The 16,521-nt window shown below is 34.7% G+C and overlaps 2 protein-coding genes across 8 annotated transcripts in view; one reads left to right on the plus strand and one right to left on the minus strand.

Annotated features, from left to right (window-relative positions):
- TEX9 (testis expressed 9) overlaps positions 1–7,201 on the plus strand; it is a 199,622-nt gene extending 192,421 nt beyond the window's left edge. For all 6 annotated transcript variants that reach the window (XM_058427959.1, XM_058427956.1, XM_032174527.2 and 3 more), the window contains 2 exons: positions 6,135–6,269; positions 6,895–7,201. In XM_058427959.1, coding sequence (XP_058283942.1) covers positions 6,135–6,269; positions 6,895–6,972 — 213 coding nt within the window. In that variant the 3' untranslated portion in view covers positions 6,973–7,201. The remainder of the gene's footprint in view (positions 1–6,134; positions 6,270–6,894) is intronic.
- Positions 7,202–7,343: 142 nt separating this feature from the next.
- The window catches only part of MNS1 (meiosis specific nuclear structural 1), a 433,362-nt gene continuing 424,184 nt past the window's right edge, over positions 7,344–16,521 (minus strand). For both annotated transcript variants that reach the window (XM_058427955.1, XM_032174523.2), the window contains 3 exons: positions 12,676–12,933; positions 9,894–10,019; positions 7,344–7,826 (listed from right to left, as the gene is read on the minus strand). In XM_058427955.1, the coding sequence (XP_058283938.1) occupies positions 7,734–7,826; positions 9,894–10,019; positions 12,676–12,933 (477 nt within the window). In that variant the 3' untranslated portion in view covers positions 7,344–7,733. The remainder of the gene's footprint in view (positions 7,827–9,893; positions 10,020–12,675; positions 12,934–16,521) is intronic.

The following is a 16,521-nucleotide window of genomic DNA, read 5'->3' on the forward strand; positions in this document are numbered from 1 at the left end:
TTGTCATTTCATTTTTCAAATATTTGGGGATTTTCCCCAGATACCATTCTTACTGATTTTTAATTCCATTGTGGACAGAGAATGCATTTGGTTTCATTTGAATCATTCTAAATTTATGGATACTTTTTTTGGCGCAGAATATGGTTTAAATTGGGAAATATTTCATGTGCCCTTGATAGGAATGTGCATTCTGTATTTGTTAGGTGGAGTATTCTATAAATGTCAATTATGTCAAATTGCTTGATAGTGTTGTTCAACACTTCTGTATCTTATGTATTTTCTGTGTCGTTGTTCTATCAGTGATCAAGAGAGGGGTACTAAACTCTGAATAGAACTGTGAGTTTGTCTATTTTCCCTTTCAGTCTTATCAATTTTTGCATCATGTATTTTGAGACTTGGTTATTAGGTATATTAATATCCAGTATGTAAGAAGATTGTTAAATCCTCTTGAATGAATTGACCTCTTATTACTTATTTATATTTAGTTTTGTTCCTGCATTCTGATACAGTTTGAGTATCCCTTATCAGAAATGCTTGGGACCAGAAGTGTTTTAGAAATGCTACAGTGGAGATTTCATCTTTGAGCATCATGTCAGCACTCAAAAAGTTATAGATTTTAGAGCATTTTGGATTTCAGACTTTTGGATTAGGGATACTCAACCTGTATTAACTTTGTTTGATATTCATGTAACTCAAGCTTTATTTTAGTTCGTGTTAGCATTGTCTTATCTTTTTCCATTCTTTTGCTTGTAACTCCTTTGTGTCTTCTCATTAGCAGCATCTAGTTGACTTTGCTTTTTAAAAAAATCCAATATGACAGTCTCTTAACTTTTTAATTGAGGTGCTTACACCATTATATTTAAAATTATTAATAATATGGTTGGGATTAAGTCTATTAGCTAACTATTGTTTTATTTGGCCCATATGTTTTCTTTCCCTTCTTTTTGAATTACTTTTTTAAAGATTCCATTTTATCTCCTTTATTAGCTCATTATCTGTACTACTTTGTATGCATTTCAGCATTTGTTACATATATGTTTATCACTGTCTACCTTCAAGTAATATAGCATTTTATGAATAATTTAAGAGCCTTTTAGCAGTATACTTCCATTCACCCCCCCACCCTTTCTGCTATTGTCATATGTTTTATCTATAAACTCTACATTGTTAATTTAAAAATTTTTAATTGTGGTAAGCTACACATAAGATTTACCTTCTTAAACATTTTAAGCATATAGTTCAGTAGTGTAACATAGATTCACACTGTTATACAACCTATCCATGAACTCTTTTCATCTTGCAAAAACTGAAACTCTCTATCAATTAAGCCACTGCCCATTTCCACCTCCCTCTAGACCCTGGCAACCACCATTGTACTTTCTGTCTCTATAAATTTTACTGTTCTAGGAAATAAACATGAGTAGAATTATACCATATTTGTTTTTCTTTAACTGGCTTATTTCACTTAACATAATGTTCTCAAGGTTGATCAAAGTTGTAGCATGTGTCAGAATTTCATTCCTTTTTAGGGCTTAATAATCATTGTATTTACATACCACATTTTGTTCATTCATCCATCAGTGGACACCTGAGTTGCTTCCACCTTTTGGCTAGTATGAGTTGCACTGCTTTGAACAAGGGTATACAGATATCAATATCTCCTAGAGAAAACTGAAATGCTAGTTCCTTGATGTGTAAAGTCAGGTTGATTTGAAATCTTCTTTCCTAATGTAAGCATTTACAACTACAGATTTCCCTCTTAGCAGTGCTTATACTCTGTCCTATAAGTTTTGGTGTATTGTAGCTTTGTTGTCATTTGTCTCATGATATTTTCCAATTTGCTTTGTGATTTCTTCTTTGACCCCTTGGTAGTTTGAGTGTTTTGTTCAATCCCCACATATTTGTGGATTTTCCAGTTTTCTGTCGGCTATTGATTTCTAGTTTGAATCAACTGTGATTGGAAAATATACTTTATATGATTTCAGTCTTATAAAATGTGGGAAATGTTCCATGTGCACTTGAGAAAACTGTATTCTCCTATGTTTTTCATTAACATCTTTATTGAGATATAATTCATATACCATACAACCCACTTAAAATATACAAATAAGTTTGTTTTTAGTAGTCACAAAGTTGTGCAACCATCACCACAATCAATTTTGCAATTTTATCACCCCAAAAAGAACGTCTATACCCATTCACAGCCACTCTATATTCCCCCAACACCCTGCACCACGTTCTAGCCCTAGGCAACCACTAATCTACTTCCTGTCTTTCCATATTTGTCTATTCTGGTATATGACTCTATTTTTTCTTTATTATTTCAATCGTTTTGGGGAAACAGGTGGTGTTGGTTACATAGATAAGTTCTTTAGTGGTGATTTCTGAGATTTTAGTGCACTCATCACCCAAGCAGTGTCTACTGAACACAATGTGTAGTCTTTTATTCCTCTCACCCTTCCCCCACAAGTCCCTAGAGTCCATTATATCCTTCTTATGCCTTTGTGTTAGAGGATCATTCTTTGTCTCTTAAATCTAATTGGTCTATAATGTTGTTCAAGTCCCTTATTGCTTTATTGGTCTTCTATCTGGTGGTTCTATTGATGATTGGAAGTGGGGTATTGAAGTCTACTTTTTTTGTAGAGTGGTCTTTTCTCCAAGTCTGTCAATGCTTGCTTCATATATTTAGGCACTTTAATGTTTGGTACCTATATAATTGTATCTACCTTCTTGCTGAACTGGCCCTTTTGTTTGGTCTGTATATTCTTATATAATGTCCTTCTTGGTATGTTTTAACAGTTTTGACTTAAAGTCTATTTTGTCAGGTATTACTATAGTCACTCCTGTTTTCTTTTGGTTACAAAATTTCAGATTATCTTTTTCCATCCTTTCACCTTAAACCTGTGCATATCTCTGGATCGAAAGTTACTTGCATGTAGACAGCATATAGTTGGATTTTGGTTTTTAAAAATCCATTCTTCCATTCAATTTATTTTGGTTAGGGAGTTTTGTCCATTTACATTTAAAGTTATTGGGAGGTCTGTTGCTATTTGTTCACAGTTTTCTGTACGTCTTGAGGACTTTTAGCCTCTCATTTCCTCCCGTATTGCCTTCCTTAGGGTTTAGTTGATTTTGTGTAATGATGCAACTTCAATCGTATATAAAGACTCTACTCCTTTTCAGCTCCTCCCCTACCTTGTGTTATTGGTGTCACAAATTAGATCTTTAGGTTATGTACCCATTAACAAAGATTTATAGTATTTTTTATGCGTTTGTCTTTTAAATTCAATGCAAGAATGAAAAGTGAGTTGTCAACCAAAATTAAAATAATACAGGCCTTTATATTTGTCCAAATATTTACATTTACTGGGAAATTTCATATTTGCATATAGCTTTGAGTTATTGTCTAGTATCCTTTTGTTTCAACTAGAAGGATTTTCTTTAGGATTTTGTAGGGAAGATACAGTGGTAACGAATTTCCTCAGCTCTTATCTAGGAAAGTCTTAATTTCTTTTTCATTTTTGAAGGACACTTTGCTGGATGTAGTATTCTTCTAGGTTTTTTTTTCTTTCAGCACTTTAAATACATCATCCTACTGACTTCTGGCCTGCAAAGTTTCTGCTGAAAAATCTGCTGATAATCTTACAGATGCTCCCTTGCATGTGATGAGCCATTTTGTCTTGTTGCTTTCAAGATTTTCTCTTTGACACTTGACTGATTAAAATGTCTCTTGCTGTGGGTCTCTTTGGGTTTATCCTACTTGGAGTTCATGGAGCTTTTTGTATTTGTGTATCCATTTCTTTCCTTAAATTTGGCAAATTTTCAGCTATTACTTCTTCAAATAAGTTATTTGTCTCCTTTTCTGTCTTTTCTAACATTACACTAATATACATATTGGCCCACTTGATGGTGTCCCTTAGCTGCTGTTCACTTTTCTTCATTTTACTTTTGGCTCCTCCGACCTGCTCATTTCAAATGACCTGTCTGAAAGCTCACTCATTCTTTCTTATACCTGTACAACTCTGCTGTTGAACCCTTCAAGTGAATTTTTCCATTCAGTTACTGTATTTTTCAGCTTTAGAATTTGTTTGGTTCTTTTTTGTAATTTTTGTTGATAGTCTCATTTTATTAGTATATAGGTACCCTGATTTCATTTAGTTGTCAATATTCTCCTTCAGCTCATGGAGCATATTTATGGCAGTTATTTTAAAGTCCTTGTCAAATAAGTGAGAAGCCTTTGTTTCTTTAGGATACACTTCTGGATATTAATTTTGTTCCTTTAATATGGTCCATGTTTCCCTGTTTCTTTGAATGTCTTGTGATCTTACATTGAAAAATGGGTGTTTGAGAAAACAGCCACTTCTCCCAGTCTTGCAGACTGGCTGCATGCAAGCAGCCTAATCAATCAGCATGGCATAAAGTCTTGAGGTCCTCTCAAACCTTTTCTGGGGATGTGTCTTTCCTGGGCCTGTGTGTTTTAATTCCAATTTTTCATACACATGGCTTCTTTTAAATGTCCTAATTGCCTAAAAGTCCCACTACTACTTCTCACAGATTTAGATGCTGTATTGTATTCCTCTGCCCATAATTTTTTGCCACCAGGTTCCGGCAGTTCTGTGGACTCACTGCACCTCTCACATTCAGTGGTACCAACCACCTGTTTCTGCAGCTTCCAACCTGATATCCAAATGATGCAGCTGTTCCCATCAGTACTGAGTCAGGCAAGACAGATACCAGTCCCTCAGGCAGGCCCCAGAAAAGCCAGAATGTTGCAAGCAAGTCTACTCTTTTCCTTCCATTCCAAGGGAAGAACTGGGAATTAGGTGGCTTCTTCCTGACTGTGCTGTGCCAGGGAGGATGTGGGTAAAGGGTGAGCAAAACACCACGACATTTCCTACTATTTTGAGTATGGCCTTTTCTTAGTTAGGCAGTCTCTTGGTTGCTGCTGCTGACTGATTGATGATTGGTTTCTAGAGCTCTCCCAAAGCTACTTTGCTCTGTGTATCATATAGTCAGTCTTTTAATGGGGAAGCAAAGGCCTGGAGCTTCCTAATCCACCATTTTGCTGACAACACTCTATCTATCTTTTAAAGAGGTTTTTTTTTTTTTTTGAAAAGAAAAGGGGTGTGTGTGTGTGTATATATATACACACACACGTACCTATAGATAAGATTACACATTACTATTTATTTCTGTTTTTTTTTCCTCCATCTTTTTTATGTGTGTGTACAGAGATTCACATTTCCTTGTGGTATCATTTTCCTTTTGTATGAATGACTTCCTTTAACATTTCAAGTATAGATCTTCCTATACTTAATGATTTCTACTGACCCTTTTTCTGCTTTGCCGAAATTGCTAAAGGGCTTATCCAGTCCATTTTTACCAAGATTACAAACTTGGTCTCCCCCTTGTCATGGGAAGTGGGTAAATTCTCTGCTTAGCTAAAGGCTACAGCCATTTCCTTTCACAGGTACCTAGGAGTCTCACCCTGTAAATGGTATTTAGATGTCTGCCAAGCATTTGAGGGAAATACGTATGCATGTTTTGAGGGCTCTCTTTTTCTAGAATTTCCTACTTAAAAATTTGTACCACCTTGGCAGCCCTGCTCTCTGACTCCTCAGTCCAGTAAGACCACTACTTTTTGCTTGAGTTCTTATCTCTGTGAACCCACGAACTGGAAAGTGCTTTTAGGAGAAGCTAGTTGAATGTGGATCTCAACCAGTATTTCTGCTCTTTCAAGGATCATATCGCTTCCAGTTTCTACTTATTATTGATTACTCATCTATGCCTTCAAATAGATTTTTTAAATGTTTTTAAAAGTTATTTTCAAATATATTTTTGAAAATTCATAAATCCAGAGTTTATGTTGGTTCAATACAAGCTACTTTGCCATTACTGGAATTAGAACTGAGTTATTTTAAAAACATTTTTTAAAAATGGGAAATACCTGAGCATGACTAAAAGCTATCAAATTCCAGTAATTCGGTAATGGAAAGCAATTTTTATCTACAAAAAATTTTATATTTCAGTTTAAAAAAGTACTTTATAACTGTTGTGATGATAGTCTATAATTATTTCCATTGAGAGGCCGTATATTAAAAAAGAATATATGGCATTTTTTTTTCCTTTTGTAGGACATAGCAAATGAAGAACACAAAAAAATCGAAGTGTTAAAATCAGAAAACAAGAAGCTAGAAAAACAAAAAGGAGAATTAATGATAGGGTTCAAGAAACAGTTAAAGTTAATTGATGTTTTAAAAAGGCAAAAGGTGAGTCTATCATTAAAGTTAAATCATCATATTATTTGTACCTTTCTTACTAAAAAATTTAGCATTTTTCGCTTTAGGTATGTTTTTGACATCTTTAGGGACTGAACTTCATATAAAATGCATCATACATATGAAATCATATGAAATCTAACATGTATAGTGAGATTTACATATGTGTCATCTGAGCAAGTGGGTATTTTCACATAAGTAAATTAGTGTAGAAAATGGGACTGGAAAATACAGTATAGGTACTTCTCAACTACAGAAAGTACCAAATTAAAGAATGACTATTAGGGGACTGTTTGCCTCTTCAAACCTTAGAGTGAACATCGCTTGCAAACCACTATTGCTGCTTTCTCTAAAAATTCATAGTTCTGACACTTTCCTTCTTTGCAAAGGTCAGGTATTACAATATTATAGAATTATTATCTTAAAAGTAAGTTGGTTCAATACTACTGTTGGACAATACCATTTCAAATATCATGCTTATTGGAATTAAGAGTATACATTCCTACAACAGAACTTATATTCTGACAATATATTATCCACACATTTTTACAAACTTCCTGTTGTTTGGTGGCCTACTCTTAATACTAAATCAGACAATATTGATTTTTTTTAACAGATGCATATTGAAGCTGCCAAGATGCTATCTTTCACTGAGGAGGAATTTCTGAAAGCACTTGAATGGGGAAATTCATAAGTGATCTACTTCAGTTAGTCTCTATGACAGTATGTGATGGATACCCATTTTACTTATTGTAATTGTTTGAATTATTTTTACTCTTCATAAGTAATCTATTTGATTATGAAATCAAAATAATTTCAAAGAATTCCCTTTTTAGATTTAGGAGATACAGAACTGATGCATTATTCTGATATGTAGTTATTAGAAAAAAAAATTTTGTAAAATAAAGCAACAGTTTAACTCTTGATTCTGCTATCTTATGACCTATTAGCTCTTTTTAGTTGTTTTTTAAGTAAGTTCTTAACGTGACAAGCACATCAGATAATAAAATTCTTGACTCTTTTCATTTACAATTCTCCTCCCTTACAGTAGACCAAAAAAGATGCTTTAAAAGAAAATTCCAAATATTTATTTCCCTGGCTAAATCAAGTAGGTAAAGTTCCTAAACACAGACAGAAGGCAGTTCACTTTCGGGTAGAGTTGAGTTCTGTATTAGTCAAAGTAAATATACCGTCTTGAGAATGGGGATGCAAACAATGCTCTGTAGTGTTGCAGAAATCGGATTTTGAAATTGTCAGTACAAAAATAACAGTTTGATTAAAATTAATTTGTATCTGATAATTGTTTACAAGTTATGAAATTCAGTGATGATTTACAAAATCCAAATAGACAATGGATACCTATTGCCACTGAACTGTAAAACAAAAGTTATGTTGACATCTAGTGGTAACATACAAAAAAATCTATGCTTTACCCAATTTTGATTGATGATGATATCATTTCTCTTCACAAATTTCACTCCTTTGCTGATATACTTTCCTAAACTCTTCACCAAGCAGATCAATATCATCCTCTTTTTTAAATACTCCCTACAAGAAAAATATTTTGTGGGTTACTTTTGAATACCAGAATATTTCACTAAATGCTTTTAAGACTGACAAAGACATGAGGTTAGTAAAGTTATCTCCAAGGTAATGAAACCTATTCAACAGAATAATGAAACTTCTTTAAAAAAATCAATACTTTTCAAAAAATAAGACTTTACATATATATTGAATATTCCTAGACTGACCCAATTTTCTGATTTATCAGCTCTAGTGTAGGAGCTTTTCATAGGAATCTGAGCTCTTCTACAAGTTTTACTGCTTGGATTACCTAGATAGGAAGGCACTTCATCTATACTGTACCCTACCCTTTTCTTTAAATAGCTCTATAATATGATATAATGGTGAGCTTCGATAGATTCATGCATGGGATTAGTTCTTCATGCCTCAGTTCTATGGCTAATCAGCAAACAGTCAATCTTGCAGAAAAGAATCCAGGTTTGGAGTTAAGCCATTTAAGCAAACCCTTTGGAATTCTTCACTGTTCTATTTTTCTTTTCCCCTACAGTATACTGCAAAAGGCTCTTTAAAACAAAATTAAATATTTACTTATCTTACAATCTAAAGAATTTTAGGGATAACTGAGGTCATTTGGCGCCAGTAGGACCTAAAGGATAAAGGTCATTTTTGGATATCAAGTTTATTAATCCCTCCTGCTGCCTCCACAATTACTTCCTCTACAAAAATATCAAATCCCAAAGACATTCCTACAGTTTATAATTTATTTTATGAAATTTATTAATTACATATGGATTTTATCATTAATACATAATTTTGTATTCCTTAATCCTTTCTAACCAATTAGACTATCAAGTCCTGTTGCCAGGCAATAATTACCTATATGTCTTTTTCCTTCCTTAGCACCAGAGTGAATATAATAAAATAATGCACTTGATTCTACTGAATAAAATATGAAATGGCATTTCTATTGCTGAAAATGGTGATCTTATTTATATGACTCTAGATGTTTAGGTGGCCTATGAAACTGTTACTACTTTTTTAAGACAAGGTCTCACTCTGTTGCCCAGGCTGGAGTGCAGTGGCAAGATCATGGGTCACTACAGCTTCAACTTTCCAGGCTCAAGCAATCTTCCAACCTCAGCCTCCAGAGTATCTGGGACTACAGGCATGCATCACCACATCCAGTTAACTTTTTATTTTTTGTAGCAATGGGATCTCCCCATGTTGCCCAGGCTGGTCTTGAACTCCCGGGCTCAGGTGATCCTCCTGCCTCAGCTCCCCAAAGTGCTGGAATTATAGGCATGAGTCGCCATGCCCAGCTAGTTACTATTTTATTTGAAGTCACAGTGTGTCTCAGGTATACATTAAAATTCACTATCTTCTGGAATTTTAAAAATCAAGTTTAACTAGTTATAACTTCCTACTACAGAGCAGATCTGTCTCAAGCTCAGTTCAAGCATGTGCCTATTACTGGTGTTACCAGTGACAATGTTTTCATACACATGCTCATCTTTGGCATGTAAGTACTACAGTTGTTCTAGGGTAGCTTTAGATTTCCTACACTAAAAAGGGAGAAAAGAAACTCTAAAATACAAACTCAGGCCAGGTGTGGTGGCCCATGCCTGTAATCCCAGCACTTTGGGAGGCTGAGGCAGATGGATCACCTGAGGCCAAGAGTTCAAGACCAGCCTGGCCAACATAGGAAAACCCTGTCCTTACCAAAAATACAAAAATTAGCTGGGTGTGGTGGCAAATGCCTGTAATCCCAGCTACTCAGGAGGCTGAAGCAGGAGAATCACTGGGAGGCAGAGGTTGCAGTAAGCTGACATCTTGCCACTGCATTCCAGCCTGGGCGACAAATAAACTACAAATTCAGCAAATCAAGCTCATACATCTAATAATGTGCCAAGACCAATCATTTTAGATATACTGAAATGGGCCCAGAGAGGTTCAGTGCCTGGACAGGATCCCATTGCTGCTTCATAACCGAGCAAGAAGTGAGCAAAACCTAGGCACTCTAAAATCCAAATACCATGGTTTTTTCACTATTAGAGGTCATGAAGATTACAATTTGAGATAAATCTCACTTACTTTAGGGAGATAGCCTAGTAAGTTTGTAGCATGCTCTTTGAGAAGTTTTAGCCTTTCTTCTTCAATAATTGCATTAATAAATCCTTGCCGCCTTTGCTGCAACTGCCACTCTTCTAGTTCACGTTGCTGGAAATGCAGATCAAATTTTGTTATCACAAAGTACATTAATCATCTTATATGAAGTTTTCAAATAAAACTACTCGTGCAATTAATTAGATAAAATTGATGAACTATTTATGACACTAAGTTCAAAAGATTCTAGATAATATATATTTTTAAAACATATATTTTATGTCCGTTCACTTATCTATGTATTTTTTACTATCATTATTCCTTTAAAATCACAAGGAGGCAAACAAATATTTTCAGGGAAGTGTCTTCATTACCAAGGGAAAAAATATTCAAAGGAGTGACTGCCTAATACAGTAAATATTTACTGAATGCTTACCATATGCCAGATGCTGAAGAGTGTACAGTATAAAACAAACAAAAAATAGTGAATAAAGAAGATCAGAACTATCTAAAGGATATTTTCATACATATATATATATATATATATATATGTATGATATGAAGCATGAGAATTCCACTAGTATTTCTTAGGAAAGAGATCTTGACTACTGTTAAATAATCACATCAAATCAAAATTCTGGGCCATATAGAAAAGATGACTTGAACTACGTGAAAGAACAATAATCTAAGTTAATTTTGAGACTGTACTTGCATTCAAACCTAATTCTATCTTAATTCATCCATTCCTTATAAAGAGGAGATACAGGAAAGTTCTGTAATGTTACAGGGGAAAGCAAACTGGATACATTTTTGTCCAATAGCAGAGTCTACTTTGGGCTAAAGCAGATTTTCCTAAGAAGGATCTGGTAGGCCACATTCAATGTTTATCCTAAAAAGAAAAATTTACAATAAATTAAATTGTTTAGGCAGTTATGAAATCAACTTATCCATTTAGGACAAATTCTGAATAGCTTTGGGTGTAGGAAACTACCTCCTGGGAAGTTTCAGATTTTCTCTGACCATATGATTTTCGTAGAGGTAGATAGAATTATAGATACCTATTTAGGAATATCTCTGAAATCCAAAAAACATGGTTAGACCTTATAGGATTGTATAATGAATTTCATCATGAAGATCTGTCCTTGCCTTGGGGCCAGAACAAAAATGTTGCCCAATTACACTGACAAAACTAAGCCGACAGCTTCATATTGGGAACATGTATAAGTCTTTAAAAATTAAGACAAAAATTATTTGTATAAGTATCTATGCATTAGGTAGCTTTATCTGATTTCCATTTAGTTTTTAGTCTGATTTATAGTTAGTTGTCTTGCTAACTTTTCCAGGAGCTTTCTCCTATCCAAGTACTAACCAGGCCTGATCCTGCTTAGCTTCTGAGAACAGATGAGCTCCAATCTGAAATGTAACAGCACTTGTATTCCCATGAGTTTCTCATATTTGAAACATTTGCATTATTTTGACTCCTACTTTGTATAGTTTTAAAAGAAGTCATGTAAGTCTCACTTAGTCTTCCTTTAAATTCTTCACTTCCTACCGATTTTCAAAACACCTACATATTACCCATTTGGTTCTTAAACCACAAAAATCTAGTGAGACAATATAAGTATTTAGTTTTACGGATGAGACATAAATAAATCAATGTATCCAAAGCCAAAAACTTCGTTCCCTCTCCAACACTTAAATCTACATTTCCAACTAGTAATCTTCCCTTGGGCCACCCAAATCATTTTGGGTGGACAAAACAGAATTATTTGCCCCCTCAAAATCTATTTCTTTTCCTCTATACTCTTTCCTTAGGATGTCACCCATTAAAGATGGAAGTGATACATGGACACAGGGAGAGGAACATCACACACCGGGGCCTGTCGGGGGGTGGGGGGGACAAGGGGAAGGGAGAGCATTCGGACAAATCCCTAATGCATGCAGGGCTTAAAACCTAGATGACGGGTTGATAGGTATAGCAAACCACCATGGCACGTGTATAGCTGTGTAACAAACCCGCATGTTCTGCACATGCATCCTGGAACTTAAAATAAAAATATTAAAAAATAATTAAAAAGATGGAATGACAGTATTATTTATTAGTAGTATCCTTAAGTCTTCTCTCACCCTAGATCTCACTGGTCACCAAGCCCCATCAATTCCGTATCCTTAACATCTCTCGGGTGGATCCCTTCTCCATTTGCATGGGTTTCACCACTTGTCACTGGGCTTATTATAATAACTTACTTACTGATCTCCCTATCTCCAAGCTTACTCATCTCTTATCTACCTTCAATGCTCTCACTTGAATCATCTTTCAGAGTGCAGATCTTAATATATAGCTTTCCAATCTTCAGTGGCTTCCCTTAGAAAAGCCCACATTCTTAAAATAGCATGCAGGGTATTCATGATCTGTTTCTCTCTGCCATACCAAAACATCCATAGCTCTATAACTTATTATCACATGTACATGACATATTTATAATTACTTCTTATATATTTTTCTTAACCAAGACCATAAATTCATAGGTGACATGGACTTAGTTTTATTTACCTTTTATGTTCTCAATACCAACCAGTGTTTAGCACATAGAAAGCATCAATAAATATTTTCTAGAAGCAAAAATGGTCAGAAAATTTATATATATATTAGTAAACAAACTAACATTGTCTGGCATATAAAGCTCCTCAATAAATGTTTGGTGGATGACAGATGAGCTAATTGCCGTTTAATGATAATGACCAAAAAAACCCCACAACTTTTTCTTACTTTGTCTGCAAGGAATTGTTGGCGACGCTCTTCAATAAGTTTTTCCACAGCCCTCCTGTGTTCCAGCTGCTTCATTCTTTGTTTCTGAGCATTCATTAATTCTAGTCGATCATCCTCAGCAAATTTAGCTAGCATAGTTTTTCTAAAGTTCTCCTCTTCCTCTTTTGCAGCCTGTAGCACTAATTCCTTCAAGGCCATTTGTTCTTCAAAATCTTGCCTCATCTCTTTTTGCTTTCTCAATTTCTTTTCTGCTTCTTCCTAAACAATACAGCTGAAAGTTAATTTAGTAACTATTTCCTTACACCAAGATTTATAAGGAAACAGTGATAGAGTTTGGTTAAATTTAGTATTACAATATGAAATCATACGAACTGAAAAAGTAAGGCTTTTCATGATAATTTTTTCCATCCCTTTAAAACTAGCTGGGTAAAGAATATGTTTACCTTTGGATTGTTTTCTGTTACTCATGAACAAATTTTAATTTATATTTACCATCTTGTTTCTCTACTCAGAATTAACACATAACTGCTTTGAAAAGAGCTGTTACAAAAGCCTTTTTTGCACACCTGAGTTTATTCATCTAAAGTCTATGGTAACTATGAATCATTCTAGAATCTTGCTTATGAAAGCTGTCCAAACCACCCATAAGTATTTTTCAGTTTCCAACTTCCTCCTCAAAATCAAAGCTGCACTTACCCATCTCTAGTCTTCTAATATTCCCTTCATTCTCCAAAATTCTCTAAAATTTAAAAACAATTATCTAGCAATGACGATCAGTACTTCTTTAGAGCAATTCAAATATAGTCGGAACAGTTAAGTCCTTTCCTATAAGCTTTTATTTTCTGAACATTTTGTTATGAAAAATTTCATACATACTAAAAAATATAATTTTACAATGGTTACTCACTTCTAAATAATTCATGGGCCAAAGACGGAATGCCAAGGAAAATAAATACATTGTAGTTAATAAAAATGAGACAGCAAAATTTGTGAGATGCTGCTAAAGCAGTTCTGAGAGACATTTATAGCACTAAATGCATACATTTAGGAAAATGTATATATAGCACTAAATGCATGTATGTAGGAAAGGTCTCAAATCGATAATCTAAGCCCCCACTTCAAGAACCTATAAAAATAACTGTAAAGTAAACCCAAAATAAGCAGAAGGAAGAAAATAATAAAACTGTAGAAATCAATGGAATTAAAAATAGAAAATAGACAATTATCGGTGAAACAAAAGGCTGGCTGGGTCTTAAAAAAATCAGTGAAATGGACAGACCTTTAACAAGGCTGACCAAGAAAAAAAAATGAATAAACAAATAACTAATATCAGGAATAAAACATAGGATATCACTGGAGACCTTACAGACATCAAAAGGATAATACAGGAATACTACAAATTATTATACACACATAAATTTGGCAACTTAGATGAAATGGATCACTTCCTTGAGAAACACAAGCTACCAAAGCTCACCAAATATGAAATGAGGTAATCTGAATAGTCCTATCACTATTAAGGAGATTGAATTAATAACTTAAAATTCCTCCAAAATAAAACCCCAAGTCAGGATGGTTTCACTAGAAAATTCTATCAAATGTTTAAAGAATTAACACGAATTTTACACAATCTCTTCCAGAAAACAGAAGAGGAGGAAACATATCCCCATTCATTTTATGAAGATAGTATTACCCCGCTACCAATACAAAAAATTACAGACCAACATTCCTTGTGAATATGGGTGCACAAATCCTTAACCCAATATTAGAAAAATAGATCATACATTAAAAGAATTATTCACCATGACCAAGTAGTGTTTATTACAGGGATGCAAGGCTGGTTCAGTACTCAAAAATCAATGTAATATACTCGGTTAAAGAAGAAAAAGTACATAATCATATCAGTAGAAAAAAGCCTTTAACCAAGGATATCCAGGAATTGAACTCAGTCTGCACCAAGCAGACCTAATAGACATCTACAGAACTCTCCACCCCAAATCAACAGAATATACGTTCTTCTCAGCACCACACCGCACTTATTCCAAAATTGACCACATAGTTGGAAGTAAAGCACTCCTCAGCAAATGTAAAAGAACAGAAATTATAACAAACTGTCTCTCAGACCACAGTGCAATCAAACTAGAACTCAGGATTAAGAAACTCACTCAAAACCGCTCAACTACATGGAAACTGAACAACCTGCTCCTGAATGACCACTGGGTACATAATGAAATGAAGGCAGAAATAAAGATGTTCTTTGAAACCAACGAGAACAAAGACACAACATACCAGAATCTTTGGGACACATTCAAAGCAGTGTGTAGAGGGAAATTTATAGCACTAAATGCCCACAAGAGAAAGCAGGAAAGATGTAAAATTGACACCCTAACATCACAATTAAAAGAACTAGAGAAGCAAGAGCAAACACATTCAAAAGCTAGCAGAAGGCAAGAAATAACTAAGATCAGAGTAGAACTGAAGGAGATAGAGACACAAAAAACCCTTCAAAAAATCAATGAATCCAGGAGCTGGTTTTTTGAAAAGATCAACAAAATTGATAGACCGCTAGCAAGACTCATAAAGAAGAAAAGAGAGAAGAATCAAATAGATGCAATAAAAAATGATAAAGAGGATATCACCACAGATCCAACAGAAATACTACCATCAGAGAATATTATAAACACCTCTATGCAAATAGAACTAGAAAATCTAGAAGAAATGGATAAATTCCTCAACACATACACCCTCCCAAGACTAAGCCAGCAAGAAGTTGAATCCCTGAATAGACCAATAACAGGCTCTGAAATTGAGGCAATAATTAATAGCCTACCAACCAAAAAACGTCCAGGACCACACGTATTCACAGCCGAATTCTACCAGAGGTACAAGGAGGAGCTGGTACCATTCCTTCTGAAACTATTCCAATCAATAGAAAAAGAGGCAATCCTCCCTAACTCATTTTATGAGGCCAGCATCATCCTGATACTTCGGTCATCTGTCATCATGACAGAGACACAACAAAAAAAGAGAATTTAAGACCAATATCCCTGATGAACATCGATGCAAAAATCCTCAATAAAATACAGGCAAACTGAATCCAGCAGCACATCAAAAAGCTTATCCACCATGATCAAGTGGGCTTCATCCCTGGGATGCAAGGCTATTTCAACATACACAAATCAATAAACGTAATCCCGCATATAAACAGAACCAAAGACAAAAACCACATGATTATCTCAATAGATGCAGAAAAGGCCTTTGACAAAATTCAACAACCCTTCATGCTAAAAACTCTCAATAAATTAGGTATTGATGGGACATACCTCAAAATAATAAGAGCTATTTATGACAAACCCACAGCCAATATCATACTGAATGGGCAAAAACTGGAAGCATTCCCTTTGAAAACTGGCACAAGACAGGGATGCCCTCTCTCACCACTCCTATTCAACATAGTGTTGGAAGTTCTGGCCAGGGCAATTAGGCAGGAGAAAGAAATAAAGGGTATTCATTTAGGAAAAGAGGAAGTCAAATTGTCCTTGTTTGCAGATGACATGATTGTATATCTAGAAAACCCCATTGTCTCAGCCCAAAATCTCCTCAAGCTGATAAGCAACTTCAGCAAAGTCTCAGGATACAAAATCAATGTGCAAAAATCACAAGCATTCTTATACACCAATAACTAGACAAACAGCCAAATCATGAGTGAACTCCCATTCACAATTGCTTCAAAGAGAATAAAATACCTAGGAATCCAACTTACAAGGGATGTGAAGGACCTCTTCAAGGAGAACTGCAAACCACTGCTCAATGAAATAAAAGAGGACACAAACAAATGGAAGAATT

This window comes from Hylobates moloch, unplaced genomic scaffold (assembly GCF_009828535.3).
Source record: "Hylobates moloch isolate HMO894 unplaced genomic scaffold, HMol_V3 SCAFFOLD_14, whole genome shotgun sequence".
In the NCBI taxonomy this organism is placed as follows: Eukaryota; Metazoa; Chordata; class Mammalia; order Primates; family Hylobatidae; genus Hylobates; species Hylobates moloch.